Consider the following 23,824-nt stretch of genomic DNA (forward strand, 5'->3'; position numbering starts at 1 on the left):
CCCCTGGTTTTTAGAACTTTAGCAGTATAAGTGTCTTAAATGAGTTCTAACTCTGATTAGCCTGATTTCTAAATATCTCTGATATTTAGAAATTTATTAATAAAATATTAATTTCTTTGTGTCATTTTGAAAACACTATATTTTATTCTTTGCAAACAAAATAATTTACTTCTATCATGCTAAAGTATCTCAGTATTAAACGACAATATTGGTCATATTTGTTAAATTATATACTTCAGGACCTTACCATGAAGTTCACAGTCAAAAAAAATGCTTTTAACATATTGAACTGGATTTTTTCAACACCTGAAAGTGTAAAATATTATGACAGTAAAGAAGTGAAGTGAGAAATAAAGTTCATTTCAGCTTATTCTCAGCAACAAAAGATGCCTTCATTGGTATGTTCCTGTGGTATGTAACACTACTGATTAAACTGTAGGTAGAAATCAGTTTTGTCAAACTTTTCTGACCATCTTTATGGTAAGGAGACTGAGTCTTTAGCTGCTAAATGCAGTGTTGTCCATCACTCACACGAGTCTTAAATCTTAAAAAGTACTTATAATTTTCATAGATAAATTTATATCTGTTCAAGAATTTGTTCAAATACAGGCTTAACATTTTCAAATTGTTGATGAATCATTCACTGGAAAAAAAACAACGCAGTGCTATGTCATCACAAATTCTTTACAGCAATAATTACAACAATATTTCACTTTCTCTTTTAACAGGATAGGGATTCTTTGCCCAGAAGTTCTATAAATTTACTTCTCAGCATTGCATGGTGATCACATATCTCAAACATTAGTTAAGGTACTTGGCAGGAAGGCTATGTAAATCACCTCTTTTTGTTTTTAGTGCATTTGCCACATGTTGAAGAAGCAGCAAAAAGATTAGTTGCTCATGCTAAGAAATCATTGAGTGGATAAAATCAAAGCACAAGAACACAAGTCCTGTCAAATGTGGGAGCATAGTCCAGTGGAAAATAAAATAATATACTTTTAATAGAAACTTACTCAAACTATTTACATATACTGAAATATGTTTTTTCTAGAATTTTCTTATTAAAAAATAACCCTACAAATAGCCCTGTTGGCTCTATTTCACTTTTTGTGGAATAAGGAGCTACTCATCTTGGTTAAAAAACCTGAGCCTGGCCTTAAGCCAGCATGGGCCAGATTCTGCCATCCTTACCAGAGCTGAATAGTACCTACCTTAAGCTGGGCCTGATTATGAACCAATTACTCATGTTGTGCTGAGCGGCTCTATGCATGAATGGGGCCATTGTGAATAAACATTTACAAGTGATTCACAATTTGGCCTATGTGAGTAGTCCCCCTCACATCAATGCGTCTACTCATGGCGTAAAGCACTACTAAATAAAAGTGGCAGAATGTGACCCTGTTGTAGTACTTGACATCTAACATGAAGATACTTTTTCATTAGCTAAATGAAACACTGCAACCAACAGACTATCATTCATTCTTTGAAACGAGGCTGATGCAAGAGCACGACAAGCTTAATGCAGGCCTGCAACTCATCACACCTCAGGTTTAATGAAGGCTTGAATACCTGTTTGTCTAATGCATAAAGTTATGCTAGCAACATGTAACAATTTCCATTGCTAAAATTGAGGATGAAGAATTAATTATAATTGTGTCCCTTTCACTTAATTAAAATCAGCAGGAAGATGACATAGTATTTTATTTTCCCCTTTGATTTTGGAGGCTTCAGGCATCTAAAAATATTGTAATGTTTTGAAAATAGATATTTATTCTCCCCAAGTACTCTGTCACTGTAATAAATTCCTAGGAATTCTTTAATTTTACTCTTGACATAAAAAGCCTTATAAAAATGAACTTTTTCTGGATTTCACAAGACAATAATAGAGAATTCTGCTATCAAAATAAATAAGTAAATTGTAAGAGAGGTAACAATAAAATTGGCTTGAAGTTTACCAGCTAAGATCTTGCTTCTTTATCCACTAATGATACTCTTATAAAAATGATCTCGTTTTCACTTTGACATGTTCTAAATTCTATACCTTAAAAATAATTATGTCAAAACTATGGAAAAAAAAATTGTAAAAATAATTATGTCAAAAAAAACTAAAAGAAAAAAGAGAAACACATTTTGGAACTGGAGATCACTGACCTGCTTAAAAAAACCCTTGTATTTCCACCAGTTCCATCCTTCTTTCTGCATGGGGCACAAGTGTCTATATAAAATTAGTATCTTTACCTGTACTAATAGAATTATTCTTTTGCTTTGAATCATAAAGTTCATTTTGCTACTGTCTAAACAGATCATAAAAAAGGAAAAGATAAATTCTAGCCAGAATACTGTTTCCCAGTTCCTCAGGCCAAAGTTGAAGTTAATTTTTGGAAGGAGAATAAAACTAGGAAACCACAAATTGGAGTATACGTATGTGTTAAACTCTGAGTTTATTACTAGTGGCAGGTAGCACAACCTTCCTTTCAATCATTTGTGTAAGAATCTGCTGTAAAATTCCCATTTTCAGATGATCTTAATGGTTTCAAAGTTAAGTTTGCTTATTCCACTGGAAGATTACAGAATGGACCCATCTCCTACCCTTGTTTTCAAGTTTAGCCTCATGAGTGGGAGCAGAGACAATGTGGGGGTTCCTGTGAGTTTCTGCAAGTACTGATAGTTCTGCAGTTGCTGTGATGAAATGTGCTTCCCTGATCTTCCCTTCTCCCCCCACCCGCCCTCCATTCCTAACTAATGGCCAAAGAGAAAAGCAAGAAAGAGCAGGAGGTGCCCAGAGAGTTGTATCCTGTTCTAATCACAGCCATGCAAGTCCTTCTTTATTTCAATTAATTTACTTTGCCTTTATGAACCTGAGAGACTGTTGCTTTCAAAGAGGCTGACATTTCACTCATCTGAAGGAGCTTGGAATGTGACAGGGGAAAGGGAGGAGAAGTAAATCAAAGCAGATAGCAATTCTCCAGATGTAAAGTATTTTTCTTCTCCTCTATTTTTTTTTCCACCAGAAATGTCAGAAAGTCTGCTGACATTTTAATTCCTTTGTGATAGACTGGGAGCTGAGAGCCAAATCCTGCTGCCACTGCAGTCGAAGATTTTTCCTATTGACTTTAAAGGGAGCAAACCAGTCTTAGACTGAAAAAAAAAAAAAAAAACCCTAACCCAAAACAAATAAGCAAAGTATCAACAAACTGTAACTAAAACTAAACTAAATGTGCTCTTAGAACATCTTGAGATCAGTTACAGACTGAAACTGGCAAGCCTTGTCGAAGTTTCCTCTTTTCAATTTGAAAAAAAACTAAAACTGACTAGTTTGGAAGTAACACTGCTGTTGTGGGTTTTTTCTAAATCTGGGTTCTGTAGAAAGTGTCTCAGTACTATTCCATGCTCTCTTCTAGTCACCTCAGTTTCAAGATACTCTATCTGCAACCTTGAAGATTTTATTTAAACACTAGTTGACTTCCATAATCTGTGCACATCTTCTTCGAAAACTCTGTTATACACTGTGACCCTCCTTTTAGTGGTATGTTTGGAAAAAAATCTCATCTTTAAATAGGAATACACTCAGGCGCATAAAATAAAGGAGTACCTTCTATTCTCATTACATTAGTTGTGCATTGATATAACTCCAACAAGGTCAACATGCATTTAGCAAAACAGCAGAACTGGCTCAGAACAGCAGCACAGTGCTGAGAGAGTTAGGTCTACAAGTTCCACCTACAACATAAGCGATCATATATTTGCTTCTCTGCATGGTGTGCTTAGAGATTTACTTCATGGTTTTAGTATAATAAATTTATTTTCCTTCACAGAGTTGTTCCCTTATGAAGTATTCAATTGTAAAACATTAATTAAAGGACTGCTAAAAACCAATGAAGTAGACATACTTGCTTAATAGTTTTATTCTTTCTTGCAGATTCTATAATCATATTTCATCAACTGGTACAACAAAACACATTTATATATAAAATCCAAGACAAAGAGGGCTTGTTGAGCTTGATGCATGGTAAATCTATTTGGTTTATTCTTGTTTTATTGTTAAATATTATATTGCATTTGTTTAAGCAGATATTGTGTATATTGTGATTTCTAGCATTCCACGCACAGCAGCTTATTGTTGTGTCCTTTAAATATGAGAAATAAAAATGTTTTCAGTTTGCTATTTAAAAAAAAAAAACAAACAAGGAAATTAAGAAAGGGTATGGCTGTATTACATGGCCCAGGAAATATTGGCAGCATGCTCTTTGGCTTTCATCCGTAGAACTGCAATGCTGGAGGACCTCCTTTCAAACTCCGGCTTGGTTTCAAAAGCATGTCCATTGGTTGCCCCAGAAAGTAAAGAGTCAGTGAAAAAATTATTGAGGGGCACGTGGCTGAACTGATTCTGGTGGTTTGAAAAGCCTGTGTAGCCAGAATCTGTCCGGGGTGAATGGGAATAAGGTGTCATACAGGAGGACGTATCTCGTGGCAGCATGCAGGAGGTAACCACAGAACCACTAGCCGCGTTCCCTGCCCACAGATTGTTCTGAATCTGGAACATATAAAATGAATAAGATCAAATTTAGAAAGTTCTTCTTTTGTTTTCTGCAATGCTTGGTTTGCTTAACACATCCATCATTAGTTCTCCTCTAAAACAAGCAACAAGTACTTAACTAGTTCTCCGCAATCATATTAGAAAATACCATGAAGACATTGCATGAGTCAAAATATTGGATCATTCACGTAAGAGCAAGGGCTACCGAATCATATTCCTTGCTCTGTCATCCATTTGTTCTGTGGCTCTATCCTTAGCGTTTAACTATTGAACCTCAGGATGCCATCAGCCCAGCTAGTCAGTAAAATTAGTGGAAGCAAACAACTGACTTCAAAGAAAACATGTCAAAAGAGGACAATATCATAGTTGATTTCACCATCAAAGCTTCTCCTCATCAGAATTCTTCCTTAGTGCAGAGGTAGGAAACAGTATAAAAGGGTGAACAAAACAAACCAGGATTTCTCAAGCAACAAAGCCCAACAAAGATTTGCAAAATTAAATACTGAGAATCCTTGCATAATTACTTTAAAACAAATTAATCCATAAAATACAGGCACGGTTGATAAAAATTCAAGAGTTTTTCCTAAAGTTGTTTCAAAGATGGTTTAAAGATAAAAATCATTTTCATGATGGTTTTATACAAAATTATACTTGAGGGCATTTCTGTTTCAGCTCTCTCAGCCTAACTGGCTACGCTGTGCATCCCTGGAAAACGCTGCATGACAGACTAGGACACAAACTTTGTGGTTACCAGCAATGTCTGCTGAAGATCTGGAGGAACCACGTATTCAAGCTTTGATGTATAATGCCTTCTTTACTTAGCAATCACTTAAAGCTTCATTCTGAGCCTCAGGCCTTCTACTATTTTCTATGCATAGATGCTACTTATGGATAGGTATTTTTCACTTATCTGTTGCTAGATGAACAGATAGTAAGAATTAGCAAGGCCTAGCACAAGTCAGCTTCCGTCATTGTCTCAAACTGTGCATTCTTTCATTCCTCCTCTATTCACTGTGCTTGAATCAAACTTCACACTCAGCAGCTGTCCTGTCTTTTTAAACTCTCCACTCCATATGTCTCTGTCGGTACTACATGGATGTAATTTCTGACATACTCTAACAGTCATTTCTCACTTGTAGTCACCATTATAAAATGTACAGCTCTGTATTTCTTCTCCACTTTTACTTATATCTCTTTCCTGAGTACTGATTTTTTTAAATGTACAAATATCATGACACAAGACATTTTTAGCCCTCATTCATAGTACACAACTTCTCAGCCAGTAACTATATACTTTTATGTTTTACCTCACTAAAATTGTCTTCATCCTAAAAATCTGTTGTCTGTTCAGTGTATCATTTCTCTGATGCACTGGGATTGAGCCCACATGTCTTTGTTCTCTGCTGTACATTGAAGTAATTGCAATTACTCTTCAGTTAGCACTGTAAAGTGAATTTCCACTTCAAACTTAATTTTGTCTTCACGTTCCAAACCCATAGACAAAGGAATTTTGGCTTTCAGATATGTAGGTTATCACTTTAGCTGAGTGATTTTTTTCTGCCAAAGTAAGGTCAGGGGAAGTAATGAATTATGAAAGACACACACATACACAGAGAATGAAAACATATTTCTACTGCTGAGCTGTTTTTTTCCCATTGCCCTATTACTTTCCAACAACACATACCCACCAAACCACCAGCAAGCTAGAGATAAATTATGGTTCACTGAACTTATCTAGCTGAGATCTAGTGCAGATAGCAAGGATGAGATAGTGTCTTATTTTAAAAGTTAGTATTTTGAACAGTTGTATTAGCAGGGGTCATCAGGAGCTTGCAAACTAATATGGGCTCCTTGGCAACTGCAGCAACAAAAAAGAACGAGAAAATACTCCGTTTTCATTTCCTGCAGAAGGCTGGGGAAAAGCCATGGTAACAACACATCTCCCCAAACTCTTAGTCTGCCCAACTCCTAGTTCGCACAGACGTGCATACATACAGGCACACGTACACTTCCACACCCACTCACATAAATGCAGCTTGCCTTTCCACACGCGCACACACACACAGCTGGTTGGCCACACCTCAGTCATCTGCTCCTGCAGGTGATCTGCTGAGAGGTAATGGAGTGAATAAGGTGCTTGGGAAGGATATTGAGAATTTTTCCTCCTTTGTGTGGGCCTCCTGAGATCTACAGGAGGAAAGAGGCTCAACTGAGAGTTTCAGAACTTTCTAGTTCCCATCCTTCCCTCCTCCGTTCAACAGTTTTTAGAAGACTTTCAAACAACAGCCCACAGGAGACCCTCTACAGCAGGGGTCCTCAAACTTTTTAAACAGGGGGCCGACACGCGGATGCAGTGGCAGGCAGTCATCTGCGGCTGCTTGGTTTCCCCCCCCAACCCCGGGGGGGGTGTCTGTAAATACGGGGGGCTGGATTGAGGACCCTGGGGGGCCGTATCCAGCCCGCGGGCCATAGTTTGAGGACCCCTGCTCTACAGCTTGTCATGACCCTCAGCTGCCTTATTACTCCTTAATTAACCCACCTGAGCCAGTTTTGACTTATAATCAAACTTTTTTGCTCTTCAGAGAACAGGTGGTTTACCTGGAGATTAAAAGACATGTCTTATCTGGACATGTATGAACCACTGTCTTGCTTACAAAAGTTTGTTGCATTCAACCACACAGAATATTCCCAAAGAGAGCAGTACATCTCTAATGGTTCAAAATTCAGGGATTCTTTTGTGTCCTGTTGCCTGGAAGGTTTCTCCAATCCTAGTACAGATTTACAGATTACGACAAGAAGGAAGCAAGGGACCTTGAAAGAGCTGCAAAGTGTGGTAGTTAAGTGTGCAGCAACTGGGAGGTCATCTGCTAAGACTCAAAAAGCTTACTGCCTCCTCAGACTTAATGTGTTTGGAGCCACATAGAATAATTAGAGTACAGAGGAAAGTAGTAAAGAATGTAGTCACTGAAAGCCTATAAAATCCAGAGAATATCTCCACTTTGCCTGAAAGCCCAAGCTGCACACATTCTTAGTCATGAACTGTGAAAATCAGAAACCCAGTTATCTGTAGAAAAATTGTTGTCTTTTGGGTTTTTTGTTCAGGAACATTAGAAACTTTTAATTGTACTTTTTAACTTGCACATGAAATGTATCATTTTGTGGCTACATATATGCTTCTTGCAGCAGCATTGTCAAGACTAAGCAACTGTTGGGAGTGGTTTTTCTTTCTTCCTACAAAGCAAGTCACCCATTCCTATTTCTGGGCTGTTCCATTTCAGTTTGTTTTGCTGGTACAACTCTTTACTGAATTGAAACAGTGAGCTGATACAGCTAAAAAAGAATCTGGGGGGGAGTTGGAGACATTTCAAACACATGCACAGAGAACCTCATTCTTTTTTTATGTTATTTCCAGGCCAAATAGTCAGCCTTAAAACCTTCACAACAGGATGAATTTACCCAGGGAGACACTAGTTCATCTGTGAAGCATCTAATACAGAAGCTAATTCTGAAGGAGCTCATCATCTGCAAAGCTAACACACATGTGACAGTCTCATCTACCTGACTTAATAAGATTTCTTTCTAAGAAACACTATGCCAAATGCTGCAGTTGACCAGGCTGCACAGGTATAATTATGAGAAGAATTTTCCCAAAAAATCTGTTTAAATAGGAACGTGTATGAATTTACCTTTAATATAATCATGATGGGAAGACTTCAAGAGGTTCAGAAGCTCAATTTGGAAGTGCCCAATAACCTATGTGGTCTGGAGGCATCACAAAATCACCTTTTTCCCCCATATTTCTAGTAGTTTGGTTTGCAGCAAACTAAGTTTAGTATGACCAATTTTCCTGATATTTTTATCTTAGACAAATCTCTTTCAATTTAATTTCAGTGAGATTGCACAGGTGTAAATGAGAACAGACTACAGCTGCAAATCCTAAAACATACTAATGTCTTGTTAAAGAAATATGTGAACAAGTTATTAATTCCTAAAACTTTCAAAGGGATGCCCTAGGTTTCTTCCTTAGAGAAAGGAATCCAAATTAGAAAACTTAACTTGAAAAGTGTCACAAGTTGCTAGGAAAACTTTACATCTTTTCTCATGAGACAGTTATGTGTTTTGAAAGAATGTTTCAGTCATATCAACTTTCTATTCATTTTAGTTGGTCAGGTCACTTCACTTTTGACATTACATTTTCAGGTTTTAGCAAGGATTTACAACATAAATATCTTGTAGTGAAATTTAGGTGCAGAAGGTATTCCTGTATTAAAAATAAATACAGTAATGTTTTACAATAAGTCAAAATTATCAGACCTTCTTCTGGTATGTTGGAAGGAAAAGGGACATTATGTACATGAATTTTAAAAAAATATTTTTCCTCTTAAACTCTTGTGTGATCCATGAACTATATAAAAGGCAATTCAGAGACTGTGAATGAGGCTATACATACAGCACATCTCTGGTTTCTGTTAACATCACAAACAACTTGAGCTTTGCTCTTGTGGTTACCATGAAATTACCAGAGCCCTTCAATATATTTACCTACTGTATGTTTTATACACACACATACACACCCTTCCCAGTGGAAAAAAAAGAAATAGAATTTCATAGCTGTGACAAGAACATAACTGGAAAGTTATGGTTGTTAACATGGTTATGATATCATTTCCTAAGTATATGACCTTCTGCTTGACACGGCAGAGGAAAATTAGCTGAGGTAATTGGTCATCCCATCTGATGTTACTGCTTTTTTTCTGCTAAAATTTCAAGCTCCTGGAGCTTCAGTCTTCTTACACAGCACCTGGAGAAATAACATAAAGTCAAATCTCCAAATTTTCTGAGAGTTTTACTATCACTTACCCATCTTTGGTTCTCCCATCACCAAATGTCTTGACTCACGCTATTTGAGCCACCTACCTATCCAGACTGGTGTCTGTTCCCAACAGACACACATATGAGCACACACAGCTTTTGTTTGAGTGGACATGCGGTTTAGTGCTTCACATAGGAAATGTTAATCTCTTTTAAGATGTCTAGATATGAAGTAATAAATTATTATTGTTATTATATTGCATAATATATGTTATGTTATATTGTACATTATTATAATTACTCTAGTAAGTAATATGGAACTACACATTGACTGTTTTCAGGCTGTTCCTGGGCATTGCAAGGGAGAAAACAGTGGCACTAACTGAAGAGTTAAGAATTTACCTAATTGTAGAAAAGTCAGGGACTGATTTGTTAAATTTTTGTCACTCCTCTCTTTATGTGAAGCAACAATCCTTGCACTGCCAGAAAACATGAAACCTGTGCTTGAACAAGGAGCTACTTTAGGCAGATTAAATGAAATCGCTGTTTAACTGCTCAGAACTGCTAGTTTACAACTTATGACCTGCAGGCTACTTCTAGTCCATCAGCACAATTAATTTGGTCTGTCACTTGCTACAGTATTTTTTTTCTGGGGACCGCTTCAGGACATCCAAACTATGGGCAGAGATTTGCCTGTACTTCCTGAGTTTGCAGATTTGTAGATTCTCAGAATAATTTAAACTGACAAGGACCTCTAGGATTATTATTCCAAACCCTTGCTGACAGCTTAGAATTTAGATCAGGATACTGAAGCCCTATCCAGACAAGTTTTGAGTAGCTCCAGTTACAGAGATTCAATAACTTCTGTGGGCAACTTGTTCCAAGGCTTTACCACTCTCATTGTATTTTTTCCTTTAGACAGAATATTTCTTGGTATTATTTGTGATCATTTTATTGGAGCCATTGTACCTAATGAACATGAGAAGATCATCTGTACTGTATTGGATTCAGGCACATATGAGAGAGATGCAGCACGCCATTTTCAGATATGTCCATAAAATGCAGGTTGGCCCTTGGTAGTGAGAGGCTTAATGCTACAGTTCTAAAATAATGATAGATGCATTTAGTCCACATTTGGGCCTTACACATGGTGAACAAAATGACAACCTGTTCATTTGATTCCATGCTTAACAAGTTTGCTAAAGTGCAAAATAATGCAGGATTCAAAAAGTCATCAAGCTTTCATTCTTGTATGGGATGTTTTCTAGATAAACTGTAACTTCTCCATACTGCAATCTCAAGGCCAGTTACAATACAAATTAATTATATTTCACATTTATGATACAGTTAAAGACAGAATGCCATACTTTGAAAAATATTATTTAAAAAGTGTTTCTATCTCAGAAAAAAACAGATTTACCTTACAATTAAACCCCAGTTAAAGCTACTTACACACTTAAAGAAATACATGTTTCACAAAAAAAATATAACAAAGCGAGAAACCGAATTTTGAGACTGCAAGAAGGACCACATACAGTGATGATTTAGAACTAAGAAAAAAATTAAAGCACAGTGCACAAACTATTTTGTGTGGAACAGACACCACCCAAAAAGATTAGAAGTGTTACTCTTGTTGGAAGATCAGCCACAGCAGTGCAGCAGTCAGCACATATGCAGCGAGCAATGTACCATCCAGGTGGTGGCCCAGCCTGAGATCCATGCTGTCACAGCTAGACAGCATGAGTATATAATAAAACTTCTTTGAAGCTAGCTCAGATATGTCTACCACATCTACTCCTACTTAATCAGTGTACCCATAGCCTTAATGAACTATTGTGATTAACTGTCATTTATATGTCTATTACAGTTAAAAGAATTTTTAAGTCATATAACATGTGGTGTCTAATATATGCCATATGAAAGATTTAATTGGAGCATGTAACTTTGATTATTGCTAATGAGAATTACCCATATGTACTAAGGCTAGAGCAGAACTGTAATGATGATCCAAGGACTTAGTACATAACACATGTATACTGATACCATTTCTACACTCTTTGATTGCCAAAACATATCATGTGATGCCATGCTGTTCAACTTATTTGTTTTATCAGTCTGGTGGATGGAATGTAAACTTCAGCCTCTTCCTTCTATTTTTGACATTTCAACACTCTCCCTTCTTTCTATACCTTCTGTATCACTCCAGTTCCCGTACCATTGAAATGCTTTTTTCTTCTTGGGATTCCCACCTGCACTAGGCTGGTTTTTTTCCACCAAAAATAAAAAAGATTAAATTCAGTCCTATCCAACTATTGCCTGCATTTTCAAGTAAATAAAAGAAGCAAACAATACCTTTTACATGTGATAGCCAGAGGGAAAGCATAATGGTGTGACAATATAAACCCTTCCAAAAGAACTTAGAAGAACAATGGCAACAAATGAACCAGACTCAAAGAGCAAACAAGAAGAAAAGATGCAAAGTGTGGAAAGAGTCTACCCAGGGGAAGAGTGTTGCCCCTTATACCTGCTTTTCAAGGATACAATTTCATGTTTATTTACATACTGATGCACTTACATTTATAAACATAACATCTTTATAAATTTAACTCATTCAGGGAAAGCTAGGTCTGTGTGATAACAGTGTAGGCTTTTGATCAAATTTCACTCTCGTGTGTCTGAATAAGGAGGGGATGCAAATGAAATTTTGTCTCAGGTATTTTGTTCCCTTGCTACTTCTCATACTTAAACATTAAACCTGAGAAGGTCAAGTACCCTTTATAACATTAGCCTTCTCACTAGGCATGGGACAGCAATAGTCAGGTAAAGACCAATAAAGTAAGAGAAGAGCAAGGCTAACTAATCAGTTTATTGTTCCTTTCCTACCACACAATGTATAGATTTATGTAAGATGACTGTAAATGTCTGCAGCTGAACCAGGCATTGGAGAAAAATTACATTTTTAAAGATCATCTTACCTATTTTACACCTTATACTTTAGGAAGAAAAAAATAATCTACTAGATTTTCACCAACTTTGAAGGGAACCGTCCCTTTGACGAAGTATTTGTCATTTGACTGAGCACAAATGTCTAATATTTATCCAGTCACCAGCTGCCTCCCCCTGAAGGGTGTATCCTTCTCATAAGTCCTGTTCATCAGCACTGTAACAACGTCTCAGATATCCCATGACATCTTTATTAACACTAGGCACTATATTTAGGTGATCAAATCAACTACTGCTTGTTTAGTGGCATTTACTAGAATGAGTTGAAATAAACATCTCCATGAAGTGAATGTGCATTCATTTCCCCACTGATGTTAAGATGCCCCTCTCAGCTTTCATACCATCAGCACAATATTGCTAGTTAATGAGGCTCAAAATGTCTGGGATAAAAGTTTTACCCAGTGAATTGTTTTCTGAGTGCACTTAAGATGACTCAGACTACAATGTGTTGCATCTGCAAGAGAAACTTGAAGCTTAAATACTGAAACTAATGCAATTTAAACCTTTTACTAAAATGAATGAGAAGTACCATATATAACACTTTCCTAGAAAAAAACTGATTTTTAGCATAGTGTTGTCAAAAGTTAGATATTTCATCTGAGTGAAAACTTAACAATGCTGTGGTATGTTTAATGCTGAAGCCAAATAAAAAAAAAACAAAACACATGAATAACAGATGATTATCCTTCTCTGCAATCTAGGTGTTGCCAGTGTAATTAATAGAAGATGTATGTGTGGAGAATTTGGACAGTTTAGGACACACTGAACTTCTTGGCAGCCAGCTGAGCCACTACTTTGCAAATTAAGTAGCACCTGAAGCCAACATACTGTAAAAATAATTAAAGTTATACTGAATTAGCAAAGCAAACAATTATGATCTAGGAAAAAAACTAAATTGTGTATTACTATTTTGAAGATAAAGATGTGTAATTTAATAGCAAAATTAGACTTGATTATAGAAATGTGGGTTGGACCAGGCCACCTGCAGAGGCGTCTTCCAACCTCAAACATTCTCTGATTCAGAGCCAATCTTCTATCTGAAATAAGATTAAAAGATCGTTTCCTCACAAGAAAACATTTCAGGTTGTATAGTTGTACGGTACATAGCAGCAGCATGTTCTTAATTTGTACTTGATGAAGATAATTGGTAAAGAGAGTAAGCACAGGTCTCCACACCCTCTGTTGACTGCAAAAGGGACTGATGTTTCTGCTGGAATGCAAGTGGGATGTCCATTTTGTGAACATAACATATCCATGGTAGGATTCAAAACAGAAATCTTTAGAATGCAAAATCATATAATGCACACCAGAAATTCACATTTGTTCCCGTTCCTTCTGCCACACAACAGTAAATACCTCAGCTTGATTTGATCCTTTTTCAACATTCATCCTATATTTTTTGCCAGCAACAGAGTCTGTTTTCCCCTATGTTTATAGAGGCTTCATAAATAAGCTCTAGTGATCTGTGTTCCACAATCCTCAAGAAAAATTATTTACTCAAAAGTATGGCAAAGCTTGTTCAATATTTAGTGATTTCAGGGTCTCAATAAGAGTGCTTGTACATGGGGGCAGGGAAGGGGAAGAGAAGGGGAAGGGAAGGGAAAATATTTTATTTCTTTTCTTGCATTAACTACACTGAAATAATGGAATTGTTTGGGAAATCAATCTATAACACTAAAACCAAATATGCAGATAACAATTTTAAATAACTTTCTACCTGAAATGTGGGATACATTAATAGGTTTATAGCAAGTACTGTAGATTTATTTTCTTTAAGTGAGGCTAGTTCAAAAGATTTGAATGCAGTGATGTTAGTGGTTGTTTAATATAGATTTTCATTCTCTCAAACATTCTCATTGGAAATGTTATTTATGTGATACAGACATGGTTTTACTGAAGGTGAGGATTTAAGAATGTGAAACTACGAAGAATTACCACCAGGTTAGCAAGAATGTGAACTTGCATTGACTCTTCTGTGATAATCGCCTGGATACCTGTTCATAGCCCAGTATACAGCAAAGGAGCCACCTTCTTCACTGAGGAGTAAGATGCCTTGTTTTTATCATGTAGCCAAACTATGCATGCAAGCACTCAGCTGAAACAGCCAATGTGAAGTGGACTCACGCCTTCATTTAGCTCCTTGTTCCTGTTCATGAAGTACAGTACAGTGCAGTACAACACAACTCTCACATGCAAGTGACCAGACTCAATTACATGTTTGTGCCTGTTTACCTGCAGTGTGTTAGTCAGTGATTGTAGGTGAGTACTACACATTTATGTTTATGAATGAGTATATATTTTATATTTCTATAAACATTAGTGATGCTTTATTTAAGATTATGGTACCAACATTTCTGTTTCAATGTCTCGTTTTTAAGAACTTATAAATTAATGGTAGAAAGTTTTGCCAGCCTGAAATTTAGTTCTGTCATCAGCCTACAAAACATGTTTTGTAACAAATTTATAAATAGAAATCCAATTAATTCACTCATCTTTTTAACAATCTGAAAGTACAGAAGAGATATTTCATTTGGTTTAGGTTTTTATGATGATACTCTCATATAATTAAAAAATGTTTCTTTTTTAGAACTTGAAATTTAGGACAACCATTTCAAGTGTTTACCAATTGTTTATATTATTCCATTATCTTATGCTCATGAAACTTCTGTCAGTTGGGTAAATTTCTAGATGAAGTCCTACTAAAATTACAAAATTAACTTGGAGACACAAAATTTATTCTAAAGAACTGAGTCAGGCCCAAAGCTTAAGTACTATTCCTTTTGTCATCTGTTGTGATGCTATAGATAAGTCAGGTATCAAAAGTTACTTGAATACCTTGAGTAAGATCTGTGAGTGATTGTGCATCCATGTCTTTGTGAATCTGCCTAGGAGTGCTTAAGGTCTTTTTGCACACCTCCACCTACATAGGTCTCCTCCTACTTAAACTTAAATACAGAGCGTGTCATGCAGTGGTTTCTGATGTAATTTGAGCTAATGCACAATTACATTATAAAATAAAAACAGGCAGAAGTGCCACCAAATCTGAAATTGTTGTACCCATATTCTGTGCTGCTGGAACACAAACCAGCTCTGTCCCAGGCATCAAATCTAGTAACATGCAACTTTTTCAGAGGTAAAGCACTTTAAGCTGGGTAGATAACACACGGGCCCAAGGCCTCTGGTTCAAAACTAATCACATTCAGTCAATGTAGAGCATGACCAAAGCAAGCTCTCATAGAATGAGCATATTCTTAAGGTTAGCAGAAACTCTGCTACCTAATGAACTAGAAGAGCACCAGGACAACAGCAGTGGAAGGATTCTGCCACAGGGACCCATACAAGATTTGTGCTTTGTATAGTACTTTTTTTTTTTTTTTTTAATTATGTGGTAAAAGGGCTGGGAAGCTAAAGACATGAAAAACAATGGTTTCAGAATAAAAGTATTCAATGTACTAAAACAAGCAAGAAGAAAAACAATAGCAGAGAATGAAACAAGGCAGTAAACCAAGGGACTGGAGAACAGGGACAGAAGATTATGATCTTATTACACAGTATACCTTACAGGGGGTGGGGGGGGAACAACCACATGAAAACAATCAACTACTGTCTGAGAGAGCTTTTCTGTCTCTCTGCCTCCCTCTCCCAGATATATCCATTAAATTCTGATTGTACGTTGCCATAGTAAGGTTTCATGCTAGGAGGAGACTACTTGTGTTCAATGGTCTGTTGAGGTCCGTAAAGAAATGGTGCCTGTTTAAAAGGAAGTTGTCTAGAGATCAGAGAGTTTATGCCTCATCTTACTAAAGCATACAAGACCAGAGTTGTTAAGTGATTCAAATCCCTGCAAAATTTTACGTGCAGAGAAGATTTAGCTGCACAACCACATTGCCAGCCATTCTCAGTACATAACTTATGCAAAACTCTGCAGCTCCTATAATTGTTTTAAAAAAACTTGTATTTTAAGAGTTAATTATTCATATTAGATGTCAAAACTGTTGTTCATGGTGGTAGGTTCTGTTGACATGGCTAAAGAACACTGAAACCTAACACAGGGACATCTTCATGCATCTTCTGTGCACATATGTGCCCAAGGATGGAAGAGAAGGTAAATGTAGAACCAAAGTACTACTGGTCTTTACCATACCTGAGGGTAGCTGTCAGTCCTTGGAAGAACAGATATGTCATAGGTGGCAGCAAAATGGCTCTTAGCTTGCTGGATCTGACCATAGCGTTCTCTTTTCCTCCATTTTGCTCTTCGATTTTGGAACCAAACCTATAGTATATGTGGAAACAATCACCAAGGTAAACTCAATTACATACTGTGCAAAGAGTTTTAGGAAAAAGCCAAGAGGTTTTGGACAGTAGCTTTGGAAATTTCTGTTTATCTAAGAAAGGGAAATTTTCTGTCTGAGGATGAACTTCTAGCAGTTTCAATCTTCTCAGTGTCAGACTTGCTTAAGTTTTTTCTGGATATTTTAAAAGTTTATATTATTTTCTTTCTAGCATCTAAAAAAAAAAAACGCAGAGGAAAGATCAGTCTGTCAGGAAGTGCTAATTCTGACAGAGTTCAGTTCTGTAGAGGAAAATCAATAAGAAGCAGCAAGTCAAATTGTAAAGAAACTTTCTCTTAATTTCACATGCCCACTGATTTGATATGACTATCTATGATCTGCCTCCCAGAGGTATATATAATCTTTACCAAATTCAGTAATGAAAAGGCAGGGAGAGCTGGCACCAGGACAGTAGTCTGCAATGCAGAAAAGGTTTCTATAAGGAAGGCTAACAGGGCAGGAAGATAAAAAAGAATTATGAGATCACTTTTAAACTATTGTGACATTTTTTTCACATCTGTGTTAGGTGATAACTCTTTTTGAAAATCTAAAACTAAAGAATGACACTTTACATTTAGACTATGAAATAATTTAGACCTGAAACAATGTGTCCTTGACAACTAAAAGCTATTTTCTTTATGCTTAAATAACCTTTGCACTGTTCTGTAATGTCTTGAGTATCAGACATTATCTCAAAACCTATTATATGCACATTTCTTGCTGTGTCTGATACCTGTCACTCTCCTGTGGTTTTCAGATTTATTTTTTTCTTTCAAACAGTTAAGTTTGGACTGGCTAAGGCTTATCCTTATGCATTAAATGGATTGCTAAAAAAGTAATTGTTCTTTTATAAAAGTAATATTATCCAACTAAGCCTTTATTGTTCAACTATGAGCAAACTCATTCCAACTTTTTTTAAATAAGTCACACTACTAACAGAACCATTACTTTTTTTTTTATGGAAACAATACCATTGGCTAGTCTTCCTGCTAAATAGACGGTGAATCTATTTGGATAGATACAGACAATAAACAATTTTTTTAATATATATATATATATAGACACTGCCTGCGAATCCCATTTTGAGGGGTATATTCTTATCCCTGATGGTAGGATACTTAAAATAACACTGGTTTATAATTCTGTTTTTGCCTTGATCTTTGGAGAGCTCAACTGTCCTTTGATGCTGCTTAAGCATATGCTGTTTAATTCTGAAGGACTTGTTGCAAGTTTAGTATGTGCAATCTTTTAAAGTGTACTCAGCAATCAAAGCAAGGCCTATGCAATATATGCTGAGTATATATTGTTAGGGACCTTGTTGGTAAATTTGTGTTATTTATGATGCCTGAGGCTCAGCAAAAAGAAAAGAAAAAAAAATTCTGTCTCCACAGGAGGCATTAAGAACACACTAAGGGAATTTAATCTTGAGGCTTTTTCATTGAAAAAAGACCTTGACAATCTCCTTAAAAAGGGTGCCAATTACTTCACTGACATGCAGCAGGAAAGAGAACAACTTAGATAAATTAGATTCAGGTTGGCGCTCTCTGCGTGTATGCAGGACAAATATTAAATTGGATGTTGATGAAATGGCGGTGAAGGGAAATGTGGGTAAGGTATCCAGCTGATCACTCTGCTAAACTAAATCAAACAATTTGCTTGAATTTATAGAAACTAAAGGGAAAAAGTGCACATTTTTTTCCTTTGACAATCCCCCAAAATGTTTCTGTTTACATCACTTTACTAGAAACTGACTCTTGGCAGAGATAAAGTAACCATTTGCCTCCACAAAGCAATATAAAAATCTGCTGCTTGTTATCCTTGAATTGCCAGATGCTTGCCTCTAATGATGTAAGGCCTTTTAAATTGCTTAATCTTGTGATGGAATACTGTTGCTACTCTATAGAAATGATCACCGTTTCCTTTCATATTTAGCATACGAGAAATGCAAAGATCAATAATCTTTTAAGAAAGGGGAGAACAGGTTTAAATAAAATAGAAATAGATGTTCTATGGAAGTTTGGTGCAGTCGTGCAGTCATACAGAGTCATAGTTTACTCTAATTTTTAATACTTTTACAATATGAAGCTTCTAAAACTTAGGGAAAAAAGGTGACAAAAATTCAGTTGACCCATTTTAGACAAATTCTCCCCTCCCTCTTCTGACAATTAATTTATTCTTGGACTAGGTCTCATTATTCCAGATTTATGCAATTGTAAGAATAGTATTTCAACATTATGCATTTCAACATTACAGTTGAATAGACATGAAAAGAACAGTTCTTTACAAAATGAATCAGCTAAGTTCTTTTCTGAAAGTGATCCTGGATTAATTTCAGTTGTGTACATGTGCACTGATGTCTATTTCTCTATATGCATGTGTGAGTATGTGTTTAATTACAAGTTGTGAAGTTGTTATCATATTCAAGTGACTAAATTAAAAAAATTAATCGCAGTCTATAAGAATCGACAGGACTTCCTATCCTCTAAATTGAAATTATGATTATTACCAGAATGGGGAATATTTCTAAAAACAGGATAGACTCCAAAATGCAGCTCACAGCCTTTTCTAAGAAAAGATCTCTAAACGGGTTAAGGGCTGCACTTCCTGGATATTCAGCTTCTTTTCTCACCATTACACATCCAAAGCCATAAATGTTGTTGAGGTTACTGTACAAGCACATACCGCATGAATCGGCTTCATAGGCAGTTAAGATACCCAAATACTGCACAAAGTGGTGAACAGCATGCTTTGTTCCAAAAATTAGCATAACATTATCCATCCGCTGTGCAAGTTTAAAAGACAACAAATGTACTTCCCAATTTTTTGATTTTTTAAGTTATTCCATTCAACAGTGATGAAAGGATTACATCCTTGTTTTACACAGACACATACATATTTATCCACTTTTATGTATGTGCAGTTTCACTGCATGCTCCTTAGATAGAAATAAGGAATTTGATTACTTTTTAGATTGTACTGTTCATGCCATAACACACACAGAATCCTCTGCGTCCTAATTCTGCATCATCATCTGTCTGAACTACATGCAACTCATCTCTTTAGCGGGATCTTTACATGTAACACACAATTTATTCACCGCCTGGAATGCTGACAGTAAAAAGGACTACCAGAGATCAAGACTGCTTTACTACTGATGTTATTTTCTCATCATTTAAACAAGTTTCTAGAACAGCAACACAAGCTATTTTTTAAAATAAGAAGTTATTTCAGTACTGCAGCATAACAGCTCATATCCATAAAGAAATAAAGCAAAATGAGCTATTTACTTCAGCTTTACAGGCTTTTGTACAAACCCCAAGAGTGTCGTTTACTAGTTCCTACAATGCACAACTTGTCATGGAAATGCTGAAGTTTGGTTCCTACCTGGACTCTGGCCTCAGTGAGCTCTGTTCTGAGAGCTAGCTGTTCTCTGACATAGACATCGGGGTAGTGAGTTTTCTGGAATACTTTCTCCAGTTCCTCCAGCTGCAAACTGGTGAAAGTTGTTCTGTGTCTCCTCTTCTTACTGCTGGAGACATTGCTGTCACACTTATCACCGAGCTCATCCAGTTCCCCTTTCTCCTGCATCCCTTTCACCGGAGACATCCTGAGGTTGTTGCAATTGTCCATGGGCCTGCTCAGCTCTGTGTGAAGAGGCTGTCCTTCCACTTTAGTAATCCCATAGTTCACTGTACACAAGGTGGGGGAGGGAAATAACTAGTTAGAGAGGGGGGGCTTTAGATTCAAAAGTTCATATCAAACAGTTTCACAGGGAACCAGGTCCTATGCGGCTGCATGTTTCTATAAGAGATGGTGGAAGAGGAATCTGTAGCATTAACAACAGACAGGGTAAAAGTACTAAATCACACAGAATTTTAACTGAGAATTGTATCTGAAAATATCATCTAAAATCTTTCAGTATAAGGAGACTGCGTGAAAGTACTTGAATACTTTTACTCTGCCACTAAACTGGTTAATAGCCCGTGAAATCAGCTTCAAGTATTATTGCACAGATAAGGAACCTTAGCCCAAACAGATTTTCATAGAAGATAAGTGGCATAAAGCTATTGACAAATGTGCCTTTAAACTTGGAAGCAGATGTAGAAAAACTATTTCTATGAGAGTAAAAAATAACTGTGAAGTAAACTAAATAGCTGTAAACTGACAAATCAAGAAGCGATTGAAACCGAAAATTAATTTTGCTTTACAAACTCAATAGATTCCATATACCTTCTTTTGGATTTGTAAAGTGGAATTGTTTCCAATTAAGTTTGTTATGCTTAGAAAATACAGAGACTTTCTGCAAAATGTTAACTTATTAAAAGAGATCGTTTCATATACTTTGTATAAGGATTGCAGGAACTATTTGTCTTTAGGTAAAATCTGAGTAGGAGAGAGAAGAAATATTCCTCCGTAGCTTCTTAATCAGAAATGGAAATATTTCCTACTCTTTTCGATTTCTACACGTCTCACATCACTGAAAATGTCATGCGATATGTTACAAGATTCGAAAAGATTTTGGTTTTCTTTTTTTCTCTGACACAGGCGAAAAAAGTTTAGAACTCTGTTGAATTTAAAATCGACAAAGATGGCATGTAACACATGATACGAAGCTTGCTTTGGGATTTTCTTACATTCCGAGTAATTTCTTTCCTTTCAGTCCGAGCTCATTTTAACCAAACACAATTTTTAGACACTTGCTACCAGCACACATGTAGATAGGAAATGCCCCAAAGCCCCCAAGGTACACATTAAAGAAAAACTTCAATGTATAAACCAATTTTCTGTAGGGTTGGTTGGTTGGTTGGTTTTTGTTTGGTTGGTTTATTTTTTTAAGTTGCACTTGCAGAAATCTGTCATTATTTCTCGCAAACCGTTTCGTACGTTCTGAAAAACTAATATTTCAATGCCTCTGTGAAGTCAAAACCTGTGAGATGTTGTTAGTCTCCTTACCGTAGCTGGTGTTAACCACATTTTCCGATTCTGCCAGGAAAATATTTTTTAATTATTTTTTCTATACATGGTTTATATCCTGCTGGAAAAACGGGGGCTACCTTGAACGTTTCAAAAGTGAAACGTTCCACTTTCTCCGTGCCGATCATCTGGGAAAAAACACTCCCGGACGCTGGTGGCCGAGTTACCGAAGTCGTTTCGGTCGGCGTGAAGAGCCGCCGCTGCGCGTTATCGGGTAACGAGCCGAAAGCGGCCCCGCCGGCCTCACAGGGCGCCGCTGGGAAGCAGCAGGCTCCCCCCGGTGCCGGTGCCTGGCCGTGCCCGGGGCGCCGCAGCCGCCGGCGCCCGCCGCTGCTTCCCCGTGCCCTTGGCGGGGCGGCCGCGGGGGACGTCGCACGGCGGCCCCGGCGCCGCGCGGAGCCGCACCGGGCTGCCGGGGCCGAGCCCTCCCGCAGCCGCCGGGCCCCGCCGGCCGCCGCCGCTCCGGCAGCGCGGGGCCGCCGCGGCCCACCCCGCCCGGTTCCCCGCCGCCGGCCTGGGGGTGCCCCGGGCGGGCGGCTGCGGGGCCGGGCGGTCCGTGGCTGCGTGCTCCGCGCTGCGCTGCCCGCGCCCCGCGCCGGCGGGGACAGGCCGCGGGAGCCGGGCCGGGCCGGCAGGGAGGGCGGCAGCCGGAGGGCAGCGCTGGAAGGAGCAGAGCGCTTCGAAGCGGGAGATCGCCTGCTCCCAGTTCCGGGTGGTACGATTGTTACTGTTGTTGCTATTGCTACTGTTATTACCGTAGTCATTATCATTATTGTTGTAATGATTTACTGCTACCTGACAGCCCCCGGCACGCCGGCACAGTGCAGCCCTGGGTCTCGGCGGGCAGGAGAAGCCCTGACCTCCCCGTTCATCTGCAGGAGGGGCAAAGCGTGGCAGCCAGAATAACCTCGGGATGGCAACTCACCGTTGTTGTCCTGGCAGGGTGATGTCCTCTCCAGCCTCACATGATGCTCAGCCCTTTGCAGAGGGTTGAAGGCCTGCACACATTTGCTGCTTGACGTTTTGCTATAAAAGGACTCGTTGTCCAAAGTTTCCATAACGTGCTCCAAAGTGCCTCCTGCTCCCATGTAAAAGTCACTGTTCTTGCTCGGCTGGCTCTTCAGGGCAAACTTCTCGCTCAGAAAATCCATAATCATCTAAGGCTGCTTGAGAGCCTCTTCCCTAGACAGAGGCTGGACTGTGAGCAGGAGAGGGAGGGAGAGTGGGTGAGTGGATGGGAGGGAAGGAAGGAGGGAGGGAAAGACTTTCGGCGCTCAGGGAGCTGTTTTGCCTCTGAGCCTTTGATTTGTCTCGTCTTGAAAGGGGGAACCCGAAGTTGCTCTTATATCTTGAAGCTCAGCGGGGCTCCTTATGCAACCTCCCATTTCTAATGAATATGAAAATAGGCAAGCCATGTAACTCCACCCCAGGTCCCCCAAGACCTAATCCCAACACAGGAGGGAGTTCCAGGCCCATTTTCAACAGACAGATCTGTTTCAGACAAACAGACACACACAATCCTGCGAAGAGGGTGAGGAGACACAGGGAGGGAGGGAGGGAGGGAGGGAGGGAGGAAGGACACATGAAAAGGACATTTCCCCTCTGCAACCTATTCACATTTCTCCAGGGATCCTGGAAAAAGAGTAATCCCTCACTTCCCTCCCTCTTCCCCAGCTCCCCGAGAGGCTTAGAGCAAGGTAATTTCAGGGGCACATACCCTCAAGTAAAGGATCTTCTTTAATCAATTTGACTGATACCTCGGTAGCTGCAGTCCTGTTCTCTGAAGCTGTAAAATTAAGAACCGGTGTTCCTTCTTTATGAAAAAGCTCAGAAGTTTGGTCCTAGAGAGGAAGTTTGGTCCTAAAGAGAGAAAGAAATATTATAGGCCGTTGTTTGTGCAGAGGGAACAAAGAATAGAGGAACTTCAAACTAGAAATCTATCCCATCAGAAACTGGCCTAGAAGAGAATTTGGCCACTGTCAGACAGACCTCCAATCTGCCCCTGTGTGCGTGTCTCTCTCTGTGTTTGTGCAAAGTGGTTAAAACGGCTTTTATTTTAAATCTCCTGAAATATTATCACTACCGACTTGGAAAAAAAAATACAATTTCTAAATGAAAGTATTAAAACAGAGTCTTAGGTAATAAAAGAAAAAGAAATGAGCCATGT

General features: G+C 38.2%; 1 protein-coding gene across 1 annotated transcript; it reads right to left on the reverse strand.

The window, feature by feature from the left end:
* Window positions 1-4,213: 4,213 nt before the first annotated feature.
* Window positions 4,214-22,814, reverse strand: ALX1 (ALX homeobox 1). Its single transcript, XM_005242641.2, has 4 exons — window positions 22,583-22,814; window positions 20,068-20,372; window positions 16,497-16,625; window positions 4,214-4,534 (listed from the first exon to the last, which is right to left on the reverse strand). The coding sequence occupies exons 1-4, from the start codon at window positions 22,812-22,814 to the stop codon at window positions 4,214-4,216; spliced, it is 987 nt and encodes a 328-aa protein (XP_005242698.1).
* Window positions 22,815-23,824: the final 1,010 nt, after the last annotated feature.

Source organism: Falco peregrinus, chromosome 6 (genome assembly GCF_023634155.1).
Source record: "Falco peregrinus isolate bFalPer1 chromosome 6, bFalPer1.pri, whole genome shotgun sequence".
Classification (NCBI taxonomy): Eukaryota; Metazoa; Chordata; class Aves; order Falconiformes; family Falconidae; genus Falco; species Falco peregrinus.